At 32.1% G+C, this 18,250-nt stretch overlaps 1 protein-coding gene across 2 annotated transcripts; it reads left to right on the plus strand.

Moving 5' to 3' along the window:
* The first annotated feature begins 1,928 nt into the window (after positions 1–1,928).
* Positions 1,929–18,250, plus strand: LOC143229008 (BTB/POZ domain-containing protein 9). Of its 2 annotated transcripts, none has more exons than XM_076460619.1 (10): positions 1,929–2,022; positions 3,488–3,700; positions 3,929–4,085; positions 4,836–5,001; positions 8,587–8,723; positions 9,198–9,314; positions 9,607–9,716; positions 12,518–12,776; positions 14,629–14,807; positions 15,180–18,250. In XM_076460619.1, the coding sequence occupies exons 2-10, from the start codon at positions 3,522–3,524 to the stop codon at positions 15,358–15,360; spliced, it is 1,485 nt and encodes a 494-aa protein (XP_076316734.1). In that variant the 5' UTR covers positions 1,929–2,022; positions 3,488–3,521; the 3' UTR covers positions 15,361–18,250. The 2 variants fall into 2 exon arrangements, with proteins under 2 accessions (XP_076316734.1, XP_076316733.1); XM_076460618.1 differs by having other exon boundaries at positions 1,955–2,139.

Genomic DNA, 18,250 nt, shown 5'->3' on the forward strand with positions numbered 1-18,250 from the left:
AATCTTTTGTGTAATAAGAAAAATTAATAGTGTGCAAAAGATTGTCGAAATGTTGAATATTTGTTATTTATAATAACATTTCTTTTATTACTCAAATTGTCTCCAAACTTTATTTTATAAAAGTGGGTTCATTGTTATTAAATAAGAAATCACCACGGCGGTTACTCGAGGTTGTATGTGTCTTTGTTATCATATGAATCAGGTCATCTTTTAAGTAATGTCCGATTTTAGGTTCAGAAAAAGATAAATGATTTCAGACGCTTTTAACGTTATTTAATCAATAATGTATATTTCATTATTTTAACTACTTCCTGCCAACGATTCGCAAGTTTCTGAATGCCACTTCTATAAAATTCTTGAGGTTTGGAGGGAAAGAATGTGTAGAGGGTAGTTTTGACATCTTCATGTGTTCCAAGCTCTTTTCCATGAAAATAGTCCTGCAAGGTCTGGAGAATAAGGAAGATGGGGAAGCTTTTTCCTGTTTAGCTCTTCAATCTTTGCAGATGTGGTCCTTGCTGTATGAGGCCATGCATTATCCTGGTGTAACATAACACCTTTACGATTGATCAAAGCAGGACTCTTTTCTTCCAGTGCAATATTCAAGCGCTCTAACTGTTGACAATAAAAGTTTGGTATAATCGTTACGCTGAGTGGCAGCAACTCAAAGTGGATCACACCAACAGTATCCCACCAAACGCTAAACAAGACTTTCATAGTGTGGAGGTCCATTTTGGACTGTGCTTTAGCCAGGTTACCTGGACTAAGCCATTATCTGCAGCGCTTAACATTTTTTTATAAAATATCCATTTTTCATTTTCATTAACCTGTTCAAGAAAGTTGAGTTACGTTCAAGAGAACGCAGAGAAGTGCAAATGTCTACTCTTTCTCTAATGTTGGCTTCTGTCAAATCATGGGGGACCCATTTTCTAAGTTTTGACAACTTTCTAAGCATTTGCAGATGACGGTGAACTGTTAAATGAGTTTAATTACGTTTCTGTGCTAGTTCTTCAACTGATACAGCACAATCTTCATCAAGTGCAGCCAGCATCAAGTCATCATTAAACTCAACAGCACGACCTGAATGTTGCGCACCACTTAAGCTGAAGTTATTTGATCTAAACTTCTGAAACCACCTTTGACATTTTCTTTTATTGAGAAACTCCTCATTTATGAAGATGGATGTGTCTGATGAGAACATTAGGCATATAGTGCTTTATGAGTTTTAAAAAGGTAAGAGTGCAGCAGAAACTACACGAATCATTCATCTTCATAAGGGTTTATTTAATTAAAGACCTGAAAAAGTGGAGTTGGGTTAGTTTATTTATTTTTCTGAACATTTTTATACACATGTCCTACAACATATTTTAGTCATTAAAGCCTTCTACAAAGACAGATATGATGATGCACCTTCTGTATTAAATATTCGGACATTACTTATTGGATGACCTGACATATCTGTCTACTGTGCTCCTTCACTTTTCCACCACCATATTTCTATTGTACTATATACCTGAAGATAACAAAAGCTTGTTGAACCAGTGAATATTTGTAACGTGTAACAAAGTTTATTTCATTTCTCATTCTAACCATCACCAAACGTTTTCTTCTAAAAGTTGGTTTCTCGTCATCAAAAGAAGTTTATTTTCTGATGTAAACAAAACATTTATAGCCAGCTTCCGCTTTTTCATAATGACGTATTTTTTACCTACTTTTAAACACTTACGTCAATAAACATTGCAATGTTTTAACATCTCATGCAATGCTTGAAAATTCTAAAAATGCTTTTAAAGTCTATATAAAGGCATCCTCAGATGAACTCTAAATACCAGTTAGTTACTGCAAAACAATTTGAGTTGCAATGTTTTTCTAAGAAAAGTAGTTGCGTGATAAAAGTGAAAGATATTTGAAAAAGTTTTTATTATTATATTCGTATTTAAATATATATATATATACAGACGGCGTCTGACTCAATTGCATATGGAGAATACGAAACTATGATGCCGGCGCGGAGTTTTTAGTTAGGTCATCATTAACATCTCACATTTAACACTCATTTTTGTTTCTCTTTAAATTTAACTGATAAATACTTTAATTCCAACTAAAAATACTTTTTATGTGCAACTATAGTAAAGTAATTGAGTAAGTTTTATAATTATTATGATACATAATATTAGTATTTAGAATAACCCATTGACATAAACTAATCTACAGATAGCCATTAACTATTAGTAACTGTCATTGATGATATTAATAGCAATGTTGCTAATATATGTCGTCTCTCACGCCTTGTGTCATAATATATACGTTGACCACGGCGACAAATTTCAAGTAATTTCATGATGTTTATTAAAATTACTACTGCCTTTTAATTTTATAAGTTAATTTATGATGTGAGCGGAAAAAATTAAAACTTGCAAGTAAAATTAAAAGATTTTTTATAGTATTTTCGTAATGTAAAAAGTAGCAAGCTCGATAATGAAAAAAACTAAAAATATAATAAATTTACCCTTGTTTAGTTGTTATAGTGTATACGACGAATTTTTGGATAGTTACCTATGTGACGTGTAGTCTGTACTGTAATTTTCCACACACGGTATAAATAATGTATAAGGTAATATAAATTATTATAACATTCATGATATGTTTTTTTGTTTTTTTTAGTCTTAACCAGTATATGTTATGAAAGGATGTGTAATTCCATCAATATGAATAGCTACAATAGGAAAAGAGGACCAGTATTAAATACCATTTGCAAGATCTAATATCAAAGAAGGTGCTCTGTGACCTTAACTTATTGGCTTATGACAAATAATTATTGTGTAAAATATCTCTCACACACTGACAATACATTACAAATAGCCATGTAATTCAGAAATTACAAATGAATCCAAGTGAACGTAGGCTTTTGACTTGCTGACCAAAACCTTAACTGTTACTCACTTTTCATCTTCATTCCTCATGTTGGTGGTTATGACAGCAGTTTCCAAACAATGCATATGTATATTTGAACGTATTATGAGTTGGAATGAAAATTAATATATTTAGCCTTTTTTTATATTCTTTATGTGTACAAAAACAAGTGCAATAAGTTTATTACATGATTGAAAGTTCTAATTCAAGATACCTACTTGAATGAGAATTAAATAACTCATTTGACCAAATCACCTTCCAAACTCTGCTGATGATATCACCTAATCCAAATTTCTCTCAATTTACATAAATATATGACAGATACCTCTGAAAATTTGATGTAGTTTAAGAATTGAACAAGTTAAATGTATGTTTGTATGTCATGTGACTTTGTCTAAAAATTCTGTTTGTGATTGTAACATAATTTTGAAAATTATTTATTACACAATAAATATAAAATTATATATTAGATTTAGGTGATTTTCAAACTGTCATAAAATTTTTAACCTTTAAATGTTTGTTTGAAAACTCTAATAAACTTAATTCAAATTCAAGTACTTTTTTTCTTTCATTCCAGGAAGCAGATACAATTATTGAAAAAGGAGTTGAAAATGGGTTCAAGAGTTACACAGACAACCCTTCATTTTGCTGACAAGACTTTAGCAGGAGTTCCTCGGTTGCTAGAAGATTTTCAGAGATTAGCTGAGGACAGAGATAGTGCTGATATTGTTTTCATTGTTGGTCGAGAAGAAATACCTATATATGCCCATCGACTTATACTTAGAGCAAGGTACTGATATTTTAGGAAAATATTTCACAACTTGTGTGTGTGAAACATGAGTGTACATATACTGTGTGTGTGAGTGCATTTTTTGCATAGTTGTTTGAAAAACTCATTGACATCAAAGTTTAAATTTTCTTTAATTTCTAATTTTGATTGCTTTTGTTACACCATAATAGTAGTTTCAATATATTATCATATTTATTGGTAATGAATACCATTTTTGCTTTTAAATAGGTGTACCAGTTTTCAAAATTTGAAAAGAGGTGAAATATGCAAAGTCCCTGGCTCTACAGTGTCTCCGGCTCCACCAGGAAATCCAACACCTGTTCGCCTCCTATATGCAAAACCTGATGTGTTTAGAGAAGTTCTTTTTTACGTTTATACTGGCAAGGTGAAAATGATAATTCGAAACAGCTTTTACACATAGTATAGGTTATATATTTGTATTGTTTTTAGAAGGTATTGTTATGAAATATAAATATGTGATTTTATTATGTATTTTGAATGAGAAAATTCATTTTACAAATGAATAATAGTGGTCATCTCGTACATGTAAGAAGGTGTAAATAATACAGGGTGTTCGGAAAGTCACTGTGCAGTTTAAAAAGCAGCAATAACAGCATTCATTCAGTCTATTTCAAGCCAGTAACTTGAAGGATCCAGTCCTGTATTGATGCAAATGGGGGTCACTTTCACCATTGTTTATAATTGTCATTCATATTTACCTCCTGTATTCTATATTGAAACATGTCTGTTAATAAATATATAAGTGCACAGTGACTTTCTGAACACCCTGTAGAATCTGAAAGGTAGTAACCTTTTTCAAAATATATCTGTCTGAACTCTGTTGTTAAAATTAGCTAATATATATACTAGCCAGTTGTTTTTGTGTTGTACTGGTTTAAATGTTACTTTTAATGGACAGTGCTTTCATAATAGTTTTGGTGTGAATTATATATATATTTTTTAAATTAATAGTTTCAGTAATAAGCAAAATTTTTATCACAACAAGAACTGGAATTTTGAGGTAATTTTGTTCTTTTGACCCATTATTATAAATTACTTATGAATTTTTCTGTTTCAAAAAAAATTATTTCATTCCCAATTTTGATAACATTTTTCCATTATTTATGATTTGCAGATTGTTCTTCAAGACTGTTCCGTGTTTGAAGTTTTAGCGATTGCCCAAGAACTTGGAGTGGAAGAACTAAGACTGTGCTGTGAAGACCATATTGGGAGCACTATGTCCATTCATAATGCATGTACTTTTCTTGCTGCAGCTTTGGATATGGAAAACAGAGTGCCAGGTTGCAGAATATACTTCTTTCTACAAATCACAATACATTGTAATAGAATTAAAAACACTAGTTTAAGTAAAGTACAGTTCTATAGGAATAAATACATAATTTAAGATAATAATGTTTAGTTTTTAAAATTGTCATAAAGAATATTTGATTTAGTAATGCTGGTTTTTAAACTTTCCAGTTACATTTGTAATCAGCACATAACTACCAACCAACATGAAATGCATTCAGTGCACCTGCTCGTGAGTAGACTGGGATAACTGTAAAAACACAAAACAAATCAGCATTCTTTATTACTAACAACAGTAGGCTATATGATCAGTTTTGTATTGAGGTTATATTTTTAAAATTATAGGTATGTATCTCAGTCTAGTGCCTTATATTAATTAAAAAGTAAGCATCATGTTACTTGTTCACACATAACTCAAGCATTACTTAAAAAGAATCATGAGAGTTGTAAATAAATGTCGGTCTTGTATCTTTGAAAAATAATTTAACTTTCTTACTTTATACATTATAAATCAGAATTTTCAAATTTTGGAGCCTTCTAATATACTCTTCAAAAAAAAAAACGCAAAAGGCAAAATATGAGACAAATTGTTAACAAGTTTATTCCGGGAAGTTCTGTATGACATGTGTGAAACTTTGCACATTCACTGCTGAACATCCAAAGTCTGCAAAGGCGAAGTCCACACTCGCTAGGTGAAGTTTAACGTCACTCAACATCAATAACGAGTATGCCCCCCGTGAGCATCAATAACTGCTTGGCATCTCCTGCCCATGGAAGCGATGAGATGACGAACCACATCCTGTGGAATGGCTGTCCACTCAGCCTGGAAAGCTGCTGCAAGCTGAGGTAAAGTCTGCGGTTGACGTTGTCGCCGTCGCAGACGTCGGTCCAACTCGTTCCAAAGATGTTCGATGGGGTTTAAATCTGGTGATCTGGAGGGCCAGGGAAGAACGTTGATGTTGTGGTGTCTCAAGAAGACAGTGGTGAGTCGGGCTGTGTGAGGACGGCGTTGTCATGTTGAAAACGTCGTTGGCGTTCACCATGATGGGTTGCACATGGGGCCTAAGAATCTCGTCGACGTATCGTTGAGCCGTAAGATTCCCTCGAATGTGCAAAAGGTCTGTTCTGGCATTGTAGGCGATGGCAGCCCACATCATGATGCTGCCACCACCAAATCTGTCAACATCCTGCACACAGTTTGCTGCAAAACGTTCACCTCGGCGACGCTATGAAGCATAAAACGTGATTCATCACTAAACCAAGCATGCCTCCATCGTCGATGAGGCCATACCCGATGTGCCCGAGTCCACTGCAGCCGTGCTTGACGATGTTGCTGGGTGAGGATGACGCCTCTGACTGGACGTCGAAGTCGGATTCTTGCATCTCGTAGACGGTTGCATACGGTCTGATCGGAAATCCAACGCAGCCCTGGTATGGTTGAGGCAGTAAACGTCGCAGTGGTGGTCCTATCCCGAAGGTGACGTAACCAGATGTTGCGATCTTGTGCGGGCGTGGTCACACGAGGTCTGCCAGATCGTGGACGGTCACGAATTGATCTATGTTGTTGGTGATGATTACATAGCCTTGTGATGGTGCTTGGGTGGACATTCACAGCTCTGGCAACATCTGATCGAGATTCGCCTGCTTCCAAGCGACCAATGGTGTTGTTGCGTTGTGCTTCAGTCAGTCTTGGCGTAACTGTATTGCGTGTCGGTGGCTTAACACTGAGCTATGGAAACCGAGAACCCGTCACTTTTATAGGGAATTTGCACATGTTGCACTTGCAGAACATGCAGATCTCTCAAACAAATTTATTGGACACGCATGTGTTTTGGCGAAAAATCCGATGTTTCCTCCGTTTTCAAAGTGCACAACTTTTATTGTAATTTTGGTCTGACAATCAGTGCCATAACACGTGTAACATCACATACTCAGAGCTTGTAACGTTATTACATATATTTCCCTTTAAAATAACAAAAATATCCCTTTTGCATTTCTTGTTTTGAAGAGTATATATAAAATACATTCTTAAGCCATTCAAGAAAACTGTTTATATTCACATTTGTCTATAATAAATACAGTAGTTTTCAGTTACTGAAGAAGTACATTGTAGACCCCATTGTCTTTTTTAAGCACATTTTTCTAAACTATTTATTGGGTCAATTACTTTCTTGACTACAAGATATCTGATAATATTTGATTTGCAAAAATATAAATAAATTTACTATTAATATTTATATTAGTCTCAATATTTACTGCTGTTTTTTCCTATGTGTTTCACATAGAAAAAGAATTATTTTATACATTTTTATGGTTAATTCTGTACAATTATGTTTGAGTATTGTAACAATCAAAAACAATATTCAATACAATGTGAACCCCACTGGAAGCGAATGTTTTTATTGTAGTCTTAATTAAACTTCACTTCATTTTGCATTCAACTAGTCATTTTTAAACATAAACCTTTTTTAAAACAAATAGCAAAAAGAACCTAGTCATGTTATAATTTAAGTGGATGAATGTATGTAAATGTGAGGGTTAAAGAATTCATTAACATAAACTTCACTTTCACTCTGGATTTATTTATTAACACTGAAAAATTAATGCTTTTTGCAATAACTCGTAATGTTTCCTGAGGGAGAACTTTAGTGCAATGAATCATGCTTGTGTGCAATCATACATTTCACTTGTGTTAGAGTCATTAAAGAAAATGGTCTAATTGAATTTAGGTACAAGTTGGGCATCATTTCATACTTTCTGTACTACTCCAGGCTTTGGCTACATCAGCCACTAAATCCTAGCATTCTTGATGTAGAAGAAAATATACTTCTTGTGTCTTAGCATGTGGAGAACTTTGTGCCTTGGTACATGAACCATATTTAGTGATTTCTGTGTTCTTTAGTTTAGTAATACGAGTGTTTGTGTTCACCTAGTATGTTCAAAACATTTTGCACATGTTTCTAGTTCTGTATGTAGTTTCGACATTAGAACGTTGATCAAGAAGTGTGGCTACCTATTGTTGTAGATCATTTCGCTGTGGTTCATGTGCTCTCTCATGGGAAAGATTGGGGTATAATAAATACACACGTCAAGAAGGACCTTTTTTTTTCTTAAGAATATATCCTTTTTTATCTTTCTTTTGCGATGACTATCAGTCACATGAGTGGTATATGTGTACTGAGAGTGATGAAATTATAGGTTATTGTATATAATACCATTTTCTCTTAACCTGTGACAACAGATCACAATCTGGATCAAAGTCTAAAACCAGAAGATTTGTTGTACATCATCAAAGTAAACTCATTAACTTTGATTTGTGTTGTTGATCAATGGTGATTTCTGTTGACTTTATTTTTTCATTATGTTTGAAAACTCAGTTCAACTCTAGATACCTTTCCTGACATTGTTGAAGCATTTGCTATTATTCTCTTAATTTTTAGGTTATTAAAGCGCCTCAAAATACCAATATGCTAACGAAATTAGAAATAATTTTATAAAATCTTTATTGGAAAATTAAATACTTTGCTTTTCTCAACTTCATTTTCTTGTGTTTTTCTTACTGACTTCTGTTTATACAGTAGGGAATAAGGGAGGCCGACCCTTTGTTGACAGGTGCACAGCTTATATTGGAGAAAATGCTTTGGAGTGTGTGAAGACAACAGCTTTTCTTCACCTCCCTAAAGATTCACTTATTCACCTTGTATCCTCGGATTATGTAAATGGTTTTTAATAGGATTTTATTTTTAATGTTCTTTGACAATAATTATTAAGCATATTTTGTATTTTGAAACTTGAAATCTTATCAATTTTGAAATGAATTGGTAATTTTTTTCAAAGAAGTAAATTTGTGAAAGTAAAATTTAAAGCTTTTTGAGTACTTAATTTCTCAAATCCTTTTGTAATATTTTTACTCTGTGTACCTCACTCATTTTTTTTTAATGATAATGTTATTAAAATGAATCTGTATTTGTGATTGGTTGAAAAATGATATTAAGACAGAATGAGTAGTGGTTGTAATATTTTTATTTTTAAATATTGTCAACATATCTTGGTAAAACATCCATTTTAACATCATTTTTAACTATAATGCAGCTAAGCAGCTTGATAATATACATCAGATAGTTTGTTTTTTTCAATCATGTATGGATACATATATGATGTTTTGGTCTTGTAATGTGTGGTTGGTTAGCTTGCTGTTGAAGAAGAAGATGTTTGGAGAGCAGTATTGACATGGGCTAAGCATCAGGCTGGAGTCACCCAACCTACAGCACATTGGACTGAAGAAGAGAGAGTGAGAGTTTGTCAGGTTAGTAGAATATTCACATTTTACAACCAAATTGTTGAAAACATCATATATTTTTACAAATGAAAATTTTTAACTTTCACCCAAAACAGATGTAGTGTTGATTATGAAATTGAATAATGTGCCGTTGAACATTCTGACACAATTTAAAGTCAACAAATTTGTTTATTCTGGGTATGCTTGATTTAATAATAATAAAAAATTCCAATCTTTTCCATAAGTGTTTTGTAATATACTTCTCATTTCAATTTTTTGGTCAAGAAGAAAGCTTCATAGCAGTTTCATGTTGTTTCAGCAACTACAGGGTGTGATCAACCATGTTCGACTGTTGTTGATTGACAGCCAAGTTTTTGCCGAAGAAGTTGAGCCAACTGGTGCTGTTCCCATGGAACTATCTTTAGAAAGGTGTTGCTTTTCATAAAGAACTCCAAATATTACTATAGGAGACACTGTTAAACTTTTCCCATGTATCAGTGCATTAATTTTCTGTAGCTTATACTCAAGAAAATATTTAGCTTTGATAAATACAAGCAGTAAAAAAAATAATATTCAATGTTGGAATTGTAAGTTTGAACTGAAAGAAAAAAATACAGATGTATTTTATCCAGAGCACTTTAACCATTATCAAGAGCACTTTAAGTAGTTGAATATCAGTAGAGGAGCATGGGTTTTGTGGTAATTAATGGCCTCATTTTCTTAACTGACGAAATATTTGAGAAGCAGCCATTATTGCAAAATCTTGGTTTCTTCGTGCTTGCTGAGCTGTTATGTGTTGAAAACACAACTTGTATTTATACCTAGTATAGTTTGAGTTGTAGGACAACTTTTGTTTATATTCTTGTCAAAATAATTAAAAATTACAACAAAACTGTGAGGACATGAGATGCATGTTGAATACAGTAATGTGCAAAAGTGTTAGAACAAGAGAATATTTTATTGTCCTTTCCATTTTATAGGATTAATTCTTCCATTCCATTACAGAATGTAAATTTTAACACTACAGTAATGCCTCACTGACCCCTACTGGCAACTGAATGAGCCAGGGTGATAATACTTATCATTCTTTAAAATTCTCCTGTACTTGAACCAAGGGCATGTCATTAGGCTTCCACTTGAATGAACACACTAATTAAATTTAGGATCTGAAGTAAACGTGATACAGTGTTTTAGCTATATAGAAAGAAGCTAACATATGGTACTGGTATACACTAGAAGAAATCAATTTAACAGTACTCTACAAATAAGCCTTAATAAAAATAGTGTTTAACACTATATATATTAAGTTTTGTTATCATGCCATGGCCCAAAAAACATGGAGAATTGTCAGTAGAGCAGAGTGTTTGCATAAAAGCTTTGCGATGCTGATTGGACCCTCAGACAAATTGCTACAGACTTGGAATATTTACCAAACACTGTCAAGTACATCCTAGATCATGAGACAGAGACGGGTGATTTTGAAAACAGGAAAGGAAGAAATAGAACACCTAAACTCAGAGACACTGATGTTAAGTAATTCTGTTTATACAGGCTTTAGGACAGTAGGAAGACTGCCACTGATCTCAAGCATGAGATAAACAAACATGTATTAAATGATAGAAAAGTGTCCAGATCTACAATATCAAGAAAACTCAACAAGAATGGAATATTTGATTGTGTAGCAGTTAAAAAATTGTTATTCAATCTTAAGATATTGTCAAGATACTGAAATTTGCTAAAAAGTACAAAACTGGACCCTTGATAATTGAAAAAGAGTGTTATGGATGATTGAAGTCTATTTTATAAAATGTGAGCATTTGTTTATAACCTTTTTAGATTAGTTGTGTTTGAACAAGTGACTAGTTGGTTTATCAGACTCACCCAGCAACAGTTTATGAGAAGAGTTTATTAGATCCATCCTGCAACAAATTACAGGTGGTTTATTAGACCTATTCTGAACAGATTATGAAGAATGTATTAGACTAAACCTGTAACAGATAACAAAGATGATTTATCAGACTTATCCTGCAGCAGATTACAGAAGGTTTATTAAGCCCATTCTGTAAAATATTACAGAGAGGATTTATTAAATCCATTCTGCAATAGATTATTAAGAGAATTTATTAGACCCATCCTGCAACAGATTATTAAAAAAAGCTTATTAGATACATCCTGAAATATGTTATAAAGGAGGCTTGTTGGACTCATCCTGTAACAGATTACAAAGGAGGTTTATTAAACTCATCCTGTAACTATTTACAAAGGAGGTTTATTATACTTATCCTGTAACAATTTACAAAGGGGGTTTGTTTGACTCGTCCTGTAACAGTTTACAAAGGAGGTTTGTTATACTCATCCTGTAACAGTTTACAAAGGAGGTTTGTTAAACTCATCCTGTAACTATTTACAAAGGAGGTTTGTTATACTCATCCTGTAACAGTTTACAAAGGATGATTTTTAGACTCATCCCATAACAGTTTACAAAGGATTGTTATACTCATCCTGTAACAGATTAAAAAGGAGGTTTGTTAAACTCATCCTGTAACAGTTTACAAAGGAGGTTTTTAGACTCATCCTGTAACAGTTTACAAAGGAGGTTTGTTAAACTCATCCTGTAACAGTTTACAAAGGAGGTTTATTAGACTTATTCTGCAACAGGTTATGAATAGGGCTCATTAGGTCCATTCTGCAACAGATTACTAGAAGGACTTGTTAGAAACATCCTACAACAAGTTAATTAAGTGACAGTATGAAATATAAACATGTTCATTCTACTAGTGTACCATTTCAGAGTTTACTGGAATGAAGATATTTAACTTCTCACCTGACTCTGGTTGTACGTTTTGTAATTCATGATTCAGGTTTTACTTGTTTGCCTCTTTTTCTTTTGTGTATGTGTGTTTGGGAGGGGGGTATTGACACATAATATTGTATTAAGATCTGAATACATATATAACTTATTTTTCTGCATTAATTTTTTTACACTTAATCTTTTCTGTTTTTTTAGCATAATACAGTTTGTGTAACCACATGAAATTTGTTTGGATTGAAATTTAAAATTAATGTACATGTATGTTTTTATGTTTTATTAACAGGCTAATACTTGAACACTAACAGTGTAGATTAAAATCTGATAGTTGTGCAAAATGAACATACTCTTAGCCATGTGGTAATATACTTGTGTTAATTTTTTTTAGTTATATTTTGTTGTTTTTTTGCAATGTGATTAGGTATCGGTTTGCAGCATTACCAAGTAGGTTTGCTCACTCAGAAGATAAACGTATCCAGCCAAGAACATCGCTCAAGCTGTTTCAGGGTTCTCAGTTACTTAGTGGGGAAAAGTTACAATTTCAGCGCCTCTTAAATGCTTGGTATGGAAACCCAAAACAAATGTGGCGCTTGCTGTTTCGTGCTTCCACACATGGGTACTCAGCTGAGTCTTTCCACCATCACTGCGATGGGCACAGCCCAACATTTATTGTTGTTTTGGTAAGTGTTATTGTCTATTACTGTGGGCTGGCAGATGTTTTTTATTTTTATGAAATGAACTTTTGTTTTATAATTCTGAACACATATATGTGGAACAGTGACAAGCACTCTCACATACACCATTCTGTTTTGTTAATTATTTATTTTATATAAAATCTTATACTTTCACCATCCAAAAGAATAACAAGAAAACTGATTACTTCCAATTTACATCAATGAAGAATGAATAAATATATACACAGTTTAAAATAATACAGTATTAAATTAATTGCACATTAAATAATTCATTACAAATAAGAGACCAGCCTTAAAAAGACTACATATTTTGGTGTTCATATGCCACCATCTTCAGGAATAAAAAAAATTGAAGATGGTGGAATAAGAACACTAAAACATGCAGTTTCTTTAGGGCTGGTTCCTGTTTTTATAAATTATTTATTGTGATATTGTACTCCTTTTAATTGTAAGCACAAGAACTTCTGTATAGAAGTAAGTTTTTCTCTTTTTTTTTTGTCATTTCTTAACTCCCTCTTTATTATCCTTATATTTCTTACTAGATTCACTTATGTTTAGCTTTACTTTATCTTTCTAGAATTTGGCAGGTGGTCTACCTCAGCAGTAATTATTGGAATTAATTGTATACTTTATGGTATTTTTGTTTGAATTTATTTTGTTTGCTCCATATGTTACTAGGATCATTATTGTTTCAGTTTGTTTATGAATAAACACATCTGACCTAACTATAATGAAAAGCATCATAGGTGTTTATGCTGTATATTTCTTTTACTACAACCTACTTTGAGCAAGTATATGCTTGGGAAAATATTTTTGTATTTATCATGCATTAACATAAGTGCTGCATCATATGGTGTGCCTTCCTCCCTCACCCCTCCTTTCTATGAAGCATACCTTTTCAGTTGTCCAAATGAAATCACTTAATTTGTCTTCAATAGCTAGAATGACACCTGGTGAGTAGAAGATGAGTATGTAATTATTTTTTTATACGTCATTTCAACATGTACATAGTAGTGGATTTAAGGAAGCATCTGTTTAACATAGAAAAGGTTATTAACTTATTGTGGAAGATTTATGAGTCATTGTTGAAATTGCACCTGTTTAAAGTAAGTAATGGGTAATCTCTTGCATTATGTAATTAGTGTTACATAAAAAAAAATATGATACAGTTTTATTTTGTTTTTTGTCCAAGTGACAATATCAGAAATAACATGTCATAAACTAGATGCTTATAGCTGTATAAGAATTTAAGATGTTGTATGTTGATTTGTGGTTATTTCATTTAATGGAAAAGTGCAATACTTATGATGCTAAAAATTGGATTTTGATACCCATGGTGAAAAGAGGGCAAATAGTCAATTATGTAGCTTTGTGATTAACAGCAAAGAATTAAATGTATAAATTAAAATGTTACATTTAATCAGTAAAAGATGCTTTAATTCTGCATTATTTTGAAAATTATCACTTTTTTTCTATTGCCACAATAATACATTTTTATGGAATAAACAAATAATAGGATTGACTTAATGAAATCTTTATCCTTTTCACTGCATGTATTTAATCAAAAGGATGATTTTGTTATATATTTATATATAGTTAACAGGGTATTTTCAAGGGTATTGGATGAAGTGAATTAGACATCAATTTTATTGAATTCTTTTCTTCCTATGAAGTTTAGAAGTTACATACGCTTGTTACTAGAGAAGATTGCAGAAACAAATAAGGATGTAATATGACGTCTGAGGAATACTTATAAAGTTGCTTATTTATTTAAAGAGTGAAAATACACATTAATAAAAGAAATTCTGTATTCTTAAGATTACTAACATTTTTCCAGGGTCCACATGGAGGCATGTGTGGAGGCTTCAGTGATGTTCCTTGGGGTAAAACAGGTGGCAGGGGCAGATATTTTCCTTCGGACAAGGCATTCATCTTTTCTCTCATTAATAGTGCAGATGTTCCTCCTACAAAGTTTGAGGTTACCAAAAAGATGTTTGCAATTGCACATCATCCTGAGTAAGTATTGAGAATTTGAAGCTGAGGCAAATGTGTTAACGTTTAACACTGCAACATTAAATGTCGATACGTTGTAGCTTTTAAACTAAACGGCAGTAAAGTCATAGTTAAGAATATCAAACTAAATGCATGTTGTAGTTGAAACTGGTTTATCCTTATTGATACAAAAATATGTGATGGGATGTTTTATTTGAAGTGTGATAGGTTTATATTCACATATCTGAAACGTATCTTCTTAAAGCAGAGACTTCATATTGAAAAGTAGATATATGTATATGGTCCCAAGTGTGTGAAAAATTAAATGAATTATTTGATTTGATTCACTATGGTGGTTTTTGGGATAACATGTGTTTTATTTCCATTTTTTTTAAGTTACGGACCAATTTTTGGAGCTGGGGCAGACCTGTGTCTTGCAAATAACTGTAATGCTAATCTAGAGAGTTATTCCAACCTCCCACACTCGTATGATGGAGAAAACGCTTCTTGTACTTTGCTCATGGGAAGCTATAACTTCACAGTTGTAGACTATGAAGTCTTTACAACATTAGGATAATGTGCTATTTATGTTTATCACTGAAATTATTTGTGTCCTCTATAAGCATAATTGGTAATCTCAAATAGTAAGATGTTTCAACCTTGAAATTCCTCATTATAATATCATCTTATCATGGCAGAACCACATAAGTCCATGTCTTCCTGATTTGTGTGTTAAGTGAGAATGATCCTAGCATGTGTCTCTCCACCTTCTGTCTTGTCTTTATATGTGTTAATCATGTAGAAATGGTACATATTTCATATTATCAAAACATTGCAGTTCACATTCCCCAAGTTTTGTAATTTCAAAGCCATGTATTTCTGAATCTCTATAAGTGGACTTTTGGACACACAGTTTTGTTATGATAGTGACAGCTATATCAGGTTTCTTGTTAATGTTCAGAGAATGAATTACATGAAAACTAATACTTGATAAAATTGGAATTAGTTATTGTATCTTTGCAAAACTGTCCAGGTCTTTCTTTCTCTAAGTGTGATTTTCTGTTTCTTAGAAAACCTCTTGTAGGTGTGTATTTGTGCAGTTACTTACAAATTTCTTATATCAAGTTTTGACACATTCTTCTAGTCTGTTCAGACATTAGTATTGTGTCTATAAACATGTGTGTTTCAGTTTAATGCTCTATAAAAATTACCTTACCTGAAGCTATAAAAAAAGACAAGAGAGTTATGTTATGGTTGGTTTAAAATATTCTGTTTTATTGTGATGTTAATACTAAGCAAAATTATTTATCAGTTGTTTACAGAAGCAAAATACCTTTATGTAATGTGTGTAAAGGTGTGATGACTCAAACATTAGCTCATGTATTATTAAAGAAAAGCTTATAAAGTACCAAACCAAACAATATTATATTCATATTTGATTCAGAACACCTGCATGAGATACCATCCATTTAAATGAAGTATGTTCTCAATAGCTTCCCCTCATTTTGAAAATGTTTTGTAAAAAATGTATTGTTTCATTTTATGTCTTTGTTTATTAAGATGTACAGGATGGTTGTTCTTGGTGCATAATATTTAACTTCCAGCATCAATACATACCATTCATATACATATGTACTCTTAAGGTAATCTAGAAACAAATGATAATTAAATTAGTTAACTGCTCTGTGTTAAACATCGTGCATTTTTTTTATCTTGTTGATATTTTATATAGCAGTTTTTACTGAAAACAGTAAGTACATCAGTGACACATGCCTTCTGTGATTGTGATGTTATAATAATTGAAATCTTTGAAACTTTTGTAGAAGATTTTTTATTGCCATGGACAAAGATTGTGATGATTTAAAGGCTACTTAACAGATAAGAAGGTATGAACAGCTAAAAATGATATTAAAAAAACACACCAAAATAGTGTTTTATCATGATAATGTTTTATCATTTGATAGCACCAACCAGCCTATGATGTCATTTGATCACATTGTATTGTAATGTATTCTCTTTTAATCTCATTTTCAGCTGTTTATATCTCTTATTTAAGAACTACAGCATAGGAATGAAGTTCCTTTTGATTTTTTTTTTTTTTTTTGTATTTCCATGTAATAGAGCGCAGATAGCCCTCAAGTAGCTTTGAGCAAAATTCAAAACAAACCACGTAATAGAAATACGTGTATAAACAAATGGGTGAATATGGAGGAAAATACAGAATCTAAAAATATTGTCCACTTCCAAGTATAAGAAGAGATACAATGAAAATATGTGTTTTTTTACCAATTTTTAAGCTCTCCTAAGATTCTTTTATTCAGGTTTTGAAAAGTGTTGTTACAGTAAGAGAGAATGTGTCTGCTATACTTTTAATGGAACCATCTTTGTTGTGGTTTCTTGTTTGTTTATTTTTTTGCTGTGTATTTTTAATAGTAATAAAAACTTCATATATTTGTTACATCTTAAGTGTGTTTAACTAAATGCTTATTTCATCAATGAGTGTAGTCTAAGCTGTTTTTACCCTGAAAATTGTGGCCAAAACTGTTAAGTTAAAACTGTAACATTCCACTCCAATACCTTTTTTCATACTTTTGTGATATGGGAGGCTTAGGTATTTATTGTGAATGTGTGAATAATGAATTGTTTGAGTTTCACCCTCAGTTTCATGAAATTATTTAAGACTTTCTCAACAGAAAAAAACAACTGTACTGATGCAAAAGTTTTGTTTTTTGTGCTATATTCTATTAATTATAAACGTTTAGCCAAAACAATTTTGTGCTATATGGTCTATGTAAATTTTAAACTTTAAGTGGCCCAAATCCGTTTTCTCTTAACTGGTAAACTTTTGTTTCTCAGGTGTGTATAATATACCAGTGTACTTGATAACAGAAGAATGGAATGATTAGTTAGCACTTCAATAGTTTGTACAAAAAAATGACATCACATCTGATGCAATGTTAACGTGAAATGCAGTTTTCTTATAATTTGTTGATAATAAAGTGAAAAAAATAGGTTTGATCATTTTGCAGGAATCCTCTGATAGAAGGCTTCATTGAGAGGAGGAAAAACTTGGTTTTTATCCTAAAATTTATATTTACAGACATAGGAGAGCAGAGCTGATTTCATCTTTCGTGTGATACTGATTCTAGAACTTGATCTGTTTTAGTTTGGGATCAGAAATAAAAGTGCCTTCTCTATATTAACATGTATTAATACAAGCCCTTAACATAGTTAAGTGTGTATCATGTAGTTGTAATATTTTTCAGGTGTAGTGGATACTCTTCTGGTTTTTTTTAACCAGCAGGTGATATTTTAGCAGAAATTTGCTATATTTTTTATATACTATATTGATCTGATAAAGATATAATGTGATTATATGGAACTTGTATAAAATGTTACTGGTTTTACATTGTTTTGTTGTATATGGTTAATTGTGTTCCAAGGAAATAAAGTGTTCCAGACTTGTA

The sequence above is a fragment of the Tachypleus tridentatus genome, chromosome 10 (genome assembly GCF_004210375.1).
Source record: "Tachypleus tridentatus isolate NWPU-2018 chromosome 10, ASM421037v1, whole genome shotgun sequence".
Classification (NCBI taxonomy): Eukaryota; Metazoa; Arthropoda; class Merostomata; order Xiphosura; family Limulidae; genus Tachypleus; species Tachypleus tridentatus.